Source organism: Plasmodium sp. gorilla clade G2 (assembly GCF_900097015.1).
Source record: "Plasmodium sp. gorilla clade G2 genome assembly, chromosome: 13".
NCBI classification, from domain to species: Eukaryota; Apicomplexa; class Aconoidasida; order Haemosporida; family Plasmodiidae; genus Plasmodium; species Plasmodium adleri (nom. inval.).
Window position 1 is genome coordinate 2,607,823 of NC_041705.1, and position 12,698 is coordinate 2,620,520.

General features: G+C 16.8%; 2 protein-coding genes across 2 annotated transcripts; one reads left to right on the plus strand and one right to left on the minus strand.

Moving 5' to 3' along the window:
* Positions 1-289: 289 nt before the first annotated feature.
* On the minus strand, positions 290-1,712 carry PADL01_1368200 (conserved Plasmodium protein, unknown function; the record flags this gene model as incomplete). The annotated part of the gene is made up of 2 exons (XM_028684262.1): positions 290-429; positions 617-1,712. The coding sequence occupies 2 exons, from the start codon at positions 1,710-1,712 to the stop codon at positions 290-292; spliced, it is 1,236 nt and encodes a 411-aa protein (XP_028540357.1).
* Positions 1,713-3,370: 1,658 nt separating this feature from the next.
* On the plus strand, positions 3,371-12,029 carry PADL01_1368300 (conserved Plasmodium protein, unknown function; the record flags this gene model as incomplete). The annotated part of the gene is made up of 2 exons (XM_028684263.1): positions 3,371-3,466; positions 3,603-12,029. 2 exons carry the CDS (start codon positions 3,371-3,373, stop codon positions 12,027-12,029), a joined length of 8,523 nt encoding a protein of 2,840 aa, XP_028540358.1.
* Between the last annotated feature and the right edge of the window lie 669 nt (positions 12,030-12,698).

The window sequence follows — 12,698 nt, forward strand, 5'->3', positions numbered from 1 at the left end:
TATTTTATTGTAAAATTTTTTTTTTTTTTGTTATAATTACAGCCTTTTTGTATTTAGGATGTTGATTATTATTTGTGTAGGTATATGAGCTTTATTTTATTTTGTTTCTTGTATTATTTTTATTTTATTTAATTTAATTCTTATTTTTTTTTGTTATTTGATTGTACAACTATTTTAATTATTTACATTAAAGACAAAAATAAAAAAAATTTATAAAAGTGCCATTAGAGCTTTAATAATTGGGAACAATACATTATTATATGTATATATAAATATTTACATATTTTTTTTAAAATCTTAATTTATTTAAGATGTGGTTATTTTCATTTTTCTGAAAATGGTTAAATGTAAAATCGTCATGTGATATTTCATTGCAATTGTATTTTGAGTTTTCCCAGTTTTGTGGATTATCCATAGAATTTATTAGATCTAAAGTGTAAATAAAATGTATACATATATATATATATATATATATATATATATATATGAAATATAATGATTTATATATACTATTAAAACAAAAAAAAAGTAAATATATAAATAGTAGAATAAGTATGTAAATTGAACAATTTATTTATTATATATAATTATGTCTTCATTTATTCTTTATTTTTACCTTTCGATATACCATCAATTTGAACATTTGAAATTAGATGAGACGATTCTATTGTATTATTATGTATATAACTATTTAAAAAATACTTATTATTAATATTTTTTTTATTTTCAAAAAAATTTTTTTTTTGGACCATGATATGGTTATGTTGATGATTTGAGATTTTTTCTTTCGAATTTTTTTTTTTTTTTTTTTTTTTTTTCTTATGATTCATATGATGTGTATAAGGTTTATTATTATTATTGTTGTTGTTATTAATATGGATAGAAGTATATTTATTATTCTTCTTAGTATATTTTTTCGATCTATCTTCATTACTGTTTGTTTTATTATAATTTAATGGTTGTATATTTTTTGGAACATACATATCTTTTATATTTATGTTATCTTGTGAATTTTTATAGGAATTATCATTATTTTGTATATTAGAATTATAATTATTTGAATTATTTTTGAATGTATTTGATATTATTTCTTCTATAGTATCATTTGATATATTAAATTGTTTTTTCTGTTTTATAATTTTATTTTGTGTTTCTATATTTCCTTTTAATGGTGTATTTATGTATTCGTTATTATTTTTTAAGTTATGAAATATATCTTTAAAATATTGATTGATGTCATTACATAAGACATTTTTAAAGTTTTCTATGATTTTATCATTCTGAGATTCTATAATTTTATTTTTTATTTTTTTTTCAACATTTTCATTTCTTTCTTGGTTTGTAGAATAAATTCTGTGTTTAATATTTTTGGAAGGTAAATAAATGTTTGGGTTATTCTTTTTTTTTAAAAACATATTTTCTAATTTACTTTTTTTTAATATAATATCAATATCATCTAATGATTCATTTCCAGATTCTTCCATGTTTTCAGAATTTAATTCTTCTATTTGTTCTACATCTGAACTAATGTCACAATTTTTTTTTGTTTCATATATTATTTTGTTTACAGCGTTTTCTAGAAGATAGTTAAAATTTTTTTTCTTTTTTGTGTCTTTTAAAAATAGATTTAAATTATCATCATCGGATAAATAATTATACTTTGATGTATGATGGTAATATTTGCTTTTACAAGAAAAAGAGGAACATTTCATTTTTTCATATATAATGTAAAAAAAAACAAGTACATACTAAAATAAAAAATATATATATATATATGTGTATTATTTATTTTATTTATGTATGTCCTGGTTTATTTTATATTAATAATTGAACAAAATTGTATTTAAAAGACAAGATTACAATAGGATTAATTATACAAGGTAAGACTAATAAGATATATATATATATATATATATATATATATATATATATATATATTAATAAAACAATTGGGATATAAAAATAATAAAATGTTAAAAATTACAAATAATGAATAAAAATTTATAAGAAGAATGACTTCTTTATGAGTATGAACACACATCATATGTATATAATTTTATAATATTTAATATACAAATATGTATTAAAAAGAGAATTTAATTAATCATTTAGAACAATAAGTGAGACAGCCCATTAAATATAATATATACATATATTTATGTAATATATATATATATATGTATATATATATATATGTCTAGTAAAGTCGATGTACATACAGTTCAAGTAATTTTTTTTTTCTTTTTTTCTTTTTTTCTTGTTTTTGTAGTATATATTTTTTTAAAGTATTTGAAACTTATTATGAGTGATATATATCTTTATATATCTATATAGTGTCGTAATGATATCTATAGCTTTTTATTTATGTAGAAGAACCAATGTTTCGTTTTTAATATCTAAAGAAAAAAGTCTAAACTTTTAATAAAAATAAAAAGAAAGAAAAAGAATTATCGTAGTACATGTTTGAATGTAATAAGGAGATTATTAAAAAAAAAATAAAGGAAAATTCATTTAATTTATAATATTATATTAAAAATAGGTATAATTAATATCATAAAAATTATAAAGAAATCAAAGAGTTACAACTTGAAATTTATAATTTGTCATATAATATTAATTTTTTTTATGTTAATTCTATCTTAGGTTAATAAAATTATAAGGATAAATATAAATATTTTCAATATATGTATATATGTGAGTTAATATAATTAAGAACAAATCTAATATATTCATTATTTATCGCAATATAATTTTTTTTTTTTTTTTTTACTATTTATATAATAATATAAAATATATTATATGGGAAATATATTTTGCATATATGGTTCATGATTATATGTAATATTATACTATACGTTATATATATAATATAATATATATATTTTGCATACGTGAATCCGTTTTAAATAATATTCAATAAATTTTAATATATTATAATATATATTTTATATATTTGTATTTTTTTTTTTTTTTTTTTTTAAATTAATATGAAAAAGTTTTACATTTTGGAAATAAAAATATGTAAGATGAAATATTATATAATAATAAATGCTATATATCAAAAAATATCATAATAAAAATTATATATATATTATATATAATTAAATATGTCAAATAAGAAATATAATAATTAAATAACAATATATAATTAAAATAATATATTAATGAAAATTATTATGACATATTCTTTTCATGACGTTTTTAAATATATATAATTCTCCATCATAGGAAATATATATAAGCTCCATAAATATATTTAGCGAGTAATAAAATTTTTAGGATCATCATTTATTATATATATATATATATATATATATATATATATATATATATATTTATTTATTTATTTATTTGTGTCCTTGTTTGAAAAATGAATCAAGAAGAAAAGAAGAAAAAGAGTTACGATGAAATTCTGTTAAATCTATGTTTAACAAAGGATGATAAAATTGAGGCTGTCTTAAACAAAGTAATAATAATAATATATATATATATAATATATATTTTATATACCAAATAAGTTATGTGCCTATTTATTAATAAATATTATTTTTTCTTTTATTTTCTTTTCTTTTATTTTATTTTATTTTTTTATTTTTTTTCAGCTGGTTCCTCTTTTAATGGATGAGATATTTATTTGTGAAGCAAGCTTGAGAAATAAACTAATTGAAATTATCAGTAATTGTATTTTAAGATGTAAGTCTATTGAAGGTTTAAAACTTCCAGTGTCAAATATGATAGAAGGATATTTTAAAAATATTAATAAAAGTAATAGTAGTCGTATTTTATATAATAGTACATTAATGATATTATTAGATATATGTTTTATAAATATATGTGATGATGAGAAAATAAAATATCAAAAATTAATAATTGAGAATAGTGACAAATTATGTGTAGATAAAGAAATGTGTATATTTTTGATAATAAAATTTATTGAAAGTTTAGAGATATTAAATAATGGAAAGAATAAGAAAATAATGTGTGATTATTTATATAATGATTATTCATATGATATGAATTATAAAATAATGAATTTTGTGAAATATCTCAATGAGTTTTTATTAATTCCTATATATTGTAAAAATATTGATGAGATAAAATTTGTTGATATATATATAAATAAAATTTATAAAGAGAAATTTCTTAATAAAAAAGGTTATAATATAAAAAATCATATAAAAATGAAAAAGAATACATTATATTTCTTGAATACATTTATAAATAATTATAATTTAACATATAGTTCTTATATTATTTGTTCAAATGAAAAATATGATGAAATCAAAGATTATGCCTTATCATTACTTCAAAGTAAAAAGAGGTTTATCAATTATAATGATTCATTTTTTGTTGAGTTAATTTTTTCTATATTCATATATTTTGATAATAATATATATAATATAAATTATATTACAACACTTCTGTTATTATTCAAGAATGGTTCTAGATTATTATGTAGTGAGAAGAAATATTTGCATTTAATATTGATGTACATATTTTATTTTCTTTTTTATTATGATAGTAATAAAATTAATATTAATTTTAAAGATGAATTTAATACATTTCAAAAATTATTTAATGATAAATCACAATTTGAAGATTATATATCGAATAATGTATATTCTACTATCAGATTGAAGGATGAAGAATTTATTAAAAATATATTTGATGTTATCATAACCATATTAGATAATATTACAAAGTATGAATATATTGAGGAGTATAATAATTATATTTTTCTCTTTATATTTATGTATTTGAGAAATATAAACGAGCACTATAATGACGACAATAAGGATTATATGAATAACATACATATAAAGAACAACAACAATAATAATAATGATGATAATAATAATAATAATATCACTGTCAATAATAGCTCCCTTTGTATGAATAATATATATTCCAATATATATACTTGTAGCAGTCAATTATCTTGTTTAATAGAAAAATTTTTTGAATTAAACATTAAATATGATAATATAAATACAATAGTTTTAAACAAATCTTTTATATTAACATATATTTATTTTGATAAGCTAAGGAAATATAAAAAATGTGATAAAGATTCTTATATATTATATAATAATATAATAAAAGTTTTAGACATATTGGAGAAGTATTATAAGCATATCTTAAAATTAAATATGAACAAATTTTATATTGTATATAAGAAAGTAGAAACTATAAATGAATTACATAATATGATGGAATATTTAATATTAAGTGAAATAAGTGATAAAAAAGAAAAAAATATAAACATTAACAATAATAGTAATAGTAATAATAATAATAATAATAATAATAATAATAATATGGAACAAAATGTTTATAATACAATATATTTGTGCTCTATGAATAATTGGAAAAATGTTCTTATTCAAAATATTATTAATATAATAGATTCATTTATATATTATTCAAAAAATAGTGTACTTATTAGCACTTTATTAAAATGGTGTGTTAATATATTTTTGGTTGATAATATTTCTTCTATTAGTTGTGCCTTTATATATTACTTATTATTATATGAAAATAGTAGTGATGTGATTTTGTCTGATTTGTCAAAAGATTATTTAAATTTATATAAAGATATAAAAATATCTTTTGATGAATATATTTATTTTGTTTCAACAATATTATTTAATATGAAGAATAAAGATGTATTATATTTTTTAATAGACAAGGATCAATATGATGAAAAAAATAAAACAGTGATTCTAAACCAAATTAATAAATTAAATGAAGCTCATAATAATAAGAGTCAAACAAATAGTATAAATAATAAATATGATAATTGTGATAATATTGATGAATTTTTGGGTTATAATATTATAAATTATAATCTACACATGTGTAATGAAAATATTTCAATAGATGACATGAAATCATTAATTGAATATTCCAATAATAATTATAGTCGTTTTAACGTGATTCATTTATATAATTTAATAAAATATATTAGAAATTTAAAAATAGACAAATTTATACATATAGAAAGTATTTATTATATATTTTTAATTATGGACTTATATTTGTTGAATATAATAAAGCTTGAAAGCTATTTGGATAATGATAATTATATGATAACATATTGTATTGTTTTTACCTTTTTAATAAAAAAGATAAAGAAATTTTTTAAAAATAATGAAAAGAATAAAGATAACAAAATGATATATTCTTTTAAGAATATATCTTTGTTGAATAGTAAGGTGAGTATAATATATGATAAATTATACATTTTAATGAAAGAAAGATTTAATTTAATTATACAAAATTTATTACACATTAAAAATAAAAATATAACTGAAAATTGTAATAGTACTTATAATAGTTTGAGGTTATTAAAATATAGTAGCAAATTTTTAACAAAAGTATATATATTAACAAATTTGAAAAATGACGAATTATTTTCTGATCTTTTAAATTTCTTAGATAGAACAAAATTTGAAGAAATACACAATATGGATAATCAAATGATTATAAAAATATATTTTAATTTATTATATTTTGGTACAATTATTAAAAAGGAAAAAAAATTTGATAAAAAATATTATGGCATATTAGAAAAAGTAACTAAATATATTATATATATATATAATAATTATATTAAAGACAATATTCCTTTTGATAGTAATCTTTTAAAATATTGTATTAAATTTTTGTATCTATCTTTTTTTTCTGAATCATTTTTATGTAATTGGAATAATGTACTCAAAAAATTGATACATTCAGAAATAACAGATATTAATATTGACAATGATTGTGCATTTTATAGTATTGTATTTGTATTAACGTCTATAGAGAAATATATAAATTGTAATAAAAATGTAAAGGATATAAACAATAGGCATATTTGTAATATAAATTTGTTAAAAAATGTTTTAAAATTATCAAGTTGTTTTATAACACTTAAAAATGATAATATTAATAATATGTTGAAGGAGAATATCAAAGATTGTATCATGTATTATGATATGTTCTCATTTCATAAAATATATGGTCTTTATATATCTCACTGTTTTTTAAAACTAGATCATATGAGTCTTCATAAATTATCATATAATTGGTTAGACTATATATTATTATCTGATAATTTATTACACGATTTATCTAAAAATAATAAGATTGAATTAGGAGAAAAGTATAAATGTTTATGTATAATTATGTTTTATATTATATATTATAATCCATTTTTAGGTTTTATCCATGAGCATGCATTTAAAATTAGAGACCTTTTCATATATTATATAAAATTAAAAAGTGATATATATTCAGAATATTCCTTTTTAGGTTTAAGTATTTTGTTCTTTTCATTATCTATACAACATCATATGAATATAAATAGTATATATTGTGATAATGCAAATATACCTTATTTAGATTCTTTAAAAAATGATTTCCTTTTATTAAATGAAAAGAGAAATATTGAAAGTAAAACATTTGAAAATAAAAAAGGATATAATATATTAAATAATGTTGTAAATAAGAATAATATGGAATATATAAAATTAATTAACAGATTTGAAATGGATAATTTTTGTATGTCTAATTTGATTAAAAAAAAAAACAAAAAAGATGATGAAAAAAAAAATGTGAATTTTACAATTATGGATAATGATTCTTATTATTTTATTAATGAATTATCTTGTTTTTATAAGGATCGAATGAAAGATAATATTTGTGATTATAAAATAACATGTAATAATAATTTATATAATGTGAATAACAAAAGAGTAACATATGATACTCTTCATAATTTTGTAGAAGGCATTTTGAATTCATTTAAAGATTGTAATATTGATACATCATTTTATAAGAATTTTTTAAAAAATAATAATGAAAAAGACTTTGATGAAAATTTTATAAATGAAATAAAAAAATTTGAGACTAGAAAAGATCATATTTTGAAAAATATATATGAATATATTAACAATGAAAGAAACATCAATTTAATTAATCAGTATGTAAATCTTAGTAAATATTGTTATAATTATATATATTTATTTTTATTCATGCAGTATTCTGAATTATTAATATATAAAAATTATAAGAAATTGAAGTATTTTTTTTTAACTAAATTGGACAATATAAATCATATGGATAATATAAACATTAATGATAATAACAATAATGTGGTATGTGATGAAATATTTAAATCAATATATGAAAAGTTAGAAAGAGATATATATCTACAAATAGATATAGAGAATAAAAATAATTTAGAAGTATATGGTAATAACTCAAATTTGGATAAATATATATATAATGTATCTGATTTGAAAAAGGTGAATAAAAAAATTCATGATATTATAAAATATATGTACAAGGAGGTTTTAATATATGATATAATGACTGAAAAAAATGATATGATGAAATTTAATTTTTTTGAAAATATATGTTTCAAAGATGTGAGTAAAACTATGATAAGAATGAGAGTGGATTTTTTTAAAATGAAAAATGAATTTGAGTTTTCTATATATGGAATAAATTTATTGATTAGAGAATTAGAAAATTTCTATTTAATTAATAATGAAATAATTAATGAAGCAATATTTATGTTTTTAAATGAATTTCTTAAAAAGATAAATTTAAAGGAATTATTTTGTATAACTATTGATTATTTTTTATGTTTTATATGTAGAATTATTGATACACATATGATGAATCTAAAAATGTGTATACCTTTTTTGAATACACTTAAAAGTGTGTGTATGAAGTTTTGTGATTATGTGTCAAATGAGAAGGAGAATAACGCTGATGATACAAAAATGTTAATGTGTTTTGAAAGATGTAATATGGATACAGCTCATCAAAATAATAATATAAATAAAAATAACAACAATAATAACAATAATAACAATAATATGAAGAATAATAATAGTTGTGGTAATACAACTTATGGTGATATCAAAAAGATTGATGAAAGATGCATTTGTTCTATATTACTAGGATGGTATGAAAAAATTGAAGGTAATAAAAAATCAGAGCTATTTATAACAGATTGTATAAATAGCTGTATATTATCATCTCATAATTCTTTTTTTGAATTAAGAAATATACAAGATTTATTATTTTTTTATATAAAGAATAGTGAAAAAATTGAAAATGACTATAATGATTTAAAAATTGAAGAAACCAAAAAGGATGAAATTACAATAAAATATAAAGAAAAAGAAATATATTTTTCTAAATTGCTTAGATATAATAATTTGGAAAAACAAAAAGCTGCTATTGAAAAAATAGTATCATATTATAAAAATGTATTAAATATTGAAGAGGATATAAAAAATATATTAAATAATATATTAATAAAAGTTTCAATTGTAAATAGCAAATATATATTAAGCACTTTATGTTATATCATTATAAAATTAATAGATAGATATGAAATATTATCAGGTGATATATATATGAATGTTCATATATGTATTATATCCTTTGAATTATTGTCTACATTTATATCAAAAAATATTCATGTCAATTATTTAATACATATAAATGAATTATTATATTATTTAATACATAAAGTGCCATTTTATTATTACACCAAATTCGTATACTTTAATTTATTAAAAGATTATTTTGATATAAATTTAAATTTTAAGGATATTCAAAATGTAAGAAATTATTGTAGTTCTGTTGTTTTATATTTATTAAAAAAACATTACCTTCTTGATATATATGAAAAACATATTTTTAGGGACAACAAATCTGTTGAGAATATTACAATGTATGAACAAATAATATTATTGAAAAATGTAACTGAAAAGATAAAAGACCTGTTTCAAAAAAAAGAATATAATTTAAATGAATTTCTTTTATATTTAAAAGGAAGAAATATTCATAAGGATGAACTATTACATAATAATGATGATGTTGATAAAAATTATAAATCTATATGTGATTCATTTTTAAATATATGCGATAAATTAGACAAGGTAGAATTATTAGACTGTAACTTCATTTGTGATATTAAAAGGAGAGAAGGTCTTCAACATGATGAGAATTATTTATATATTGAAAATTTTATTTTAAAAGAAATAAAAGACAAAATATATGAAAATGAGCATTATATAAATATTATGAAGGATGAAAATATTAAAGTATTTGTAATAGAAAACATGATAAATTTTATGAATATAAAAATTAAGGATATTTTAAATATGGAGATAGAAAAGAAGAAATTATTTAATGAAGAAAATAAATTATTTTTAAAAACATTGGAATCAAAAATGCTTGTAAGAAGTTTTATTTTAAGAAATGTGCAAAAGAATGATGATAATAATTATTATAAAGATATATATGATATATTACAAAAAAGAAATATGTTTCATTTTTATAAATTTTTTAATGATTATATTGAAGAATTTCTTCATTTTCTTGATTCAAAATTTTTAAAAGATAAAAAGGGTTGTTTCATGTCAATATATGTATTTGTGCAATCATTTGTTGATATATATAAAGAAGATAATTATGATGAATTGGATATTGAAAATATAAAGAATGTTATAAATTTATATAGAAAAATAAAGGATGTGATGGATGAAAAGGACTATATACAATCCTTTGATAATTATTATATTCTTTTGTCATTATTAAAATGTATAAACTTATTATTATTATTAATATATAACAGTAATAATAAAATAAATCATAATAAAATAAATCATAATAATAAATTACATTGTTGTGAGAAAGCATGTTATTCGTCCAGTTGTTTAAATTATGTTCATGCTTTTGAAAAGAATAACCTTTCTTTTAATATGAATGAAATCTATAAAACATATGAAGAGCTATTATGTATTTTTACTAAGGTTAAAGAATATGAAATATTTCAACATATGTATATTTTTATATTTAATATCCCATCAATTTTTATAGAAAATTTTAATTTTGTAAAATTATATGAATGTATTGTTAAATTAATGGATGCTTATTTTAGAAAAAAGGATATACATTCGGATGAAATAATTATTTATGATAATAATTTTTTACTTCATTTTTCGAAACTTGCATTATGTGTTTTTTCTTATTTCTTAATAAAAAAGGACAAGAATAAGTGGTTACATTTTTACAACTTTGAATATTTAAATAAATATATCAAAATAGAAAAGCTGAATGATTATACATTTTGTTTTGATAAGACACAAAATGAAAATTATTCCAATAGAAATAATCTTACAAATTATCATTATATTTTTTTACATAAATATATCAGAATAAATGAGGATAAAATGGATAATGATATATCATTAATGAGGAGTAAAGAAAAAATAGTAAAGAATGAAATACAAAAAAATAATGATATGAAAATATTGGATACATATGAAGAATATATGTATGATAATGATATTCTAGAAGTTAATAGAGAAAGTTATTTAAATATACAAGAGAACTTTTTCAATTATTTAACTAAATTATTGTTCATTTTATTTGAATATTGTAAAGATAATAACACTAAAGATAACATTAACATTAACATTAACAATAACAATAATAGTAGTAGTAGTAATAATAATAATTATATTAATATGAATAGTAATAATAACATTTTAGGAATAATAAAATCCTTTTTTCATTTTATGTTCTATAATAAGATATATTTATTTGAGATAGGCAATATAGATATATGGGAAAAGATATATAACTACATTTATTTATTAATTATAAAATGTAGAAGTAGAAAGGTTTTTGACAGTTTAATGGATATACTAAATATATTATTATGTATATATAATTCATATAGTTATGAAAATGAAAATGATAGAACTATTTATACGAATATAAAAATAAAAGAACTTACTAAATTTAGGGATAATAAAGAAAACAAACAAAATAATGAATATGATTATATATTTTACAATGATGATAATGAAGATAATTATATGACAAGTACAATTAATTTTCTTTTTATTGTATTTTTTAAATTTTCTGAAAGGTCTAAATTATTTGTTTTCCCAGATTATATTATGAACAATTTGAAATATGCCATTTTGTTGAATTATCCTAATTTCTTAATATAATAAATAATAAATATATATATATATGATAAATATTATATAATCCCTTTATATTTCATAACATAAATATGTTTCTATAGACACATATATGTAATATGTTTTGAATGATAATATATATACAAAATATGTATGTTAATCTTTGTGTTACATTCTTTATTTTATCCGTAATATACATATATAAATATATTTATATATATATTATTATCATATATATTTTTTCATATTACTTCATTTTTGTGTTGCATATAAATAAATCATTTCTATTTTATATATTTTGCTTTGAAATATATATAATTATATTTATATTACAATATAAGAAGTGTCAAATATATTACGTATATATTTAATTTTTATAATATCAAAGAAACTTATATAAAAAAACATTTTACCTTTTAATTAAAATATTAGGATTTTACAATAATAATAAGAAAGTTCTTATTTTTATATATAATATAATATATATTATAATATGCCGTTGTATTTGAATATATTTATTATTATGAGAAAAATATATTCTATAAATATATATTAGATAAAAAATATTTATAATATATTCTAAAAATGTCATAAAAATTTTATATTATTATTTTTTAAGGTTCTTTTATAATATTTAGGTGTATATATTTTATATATAAATATAACTTTTTATATTATTTACTTATGAGAACATTA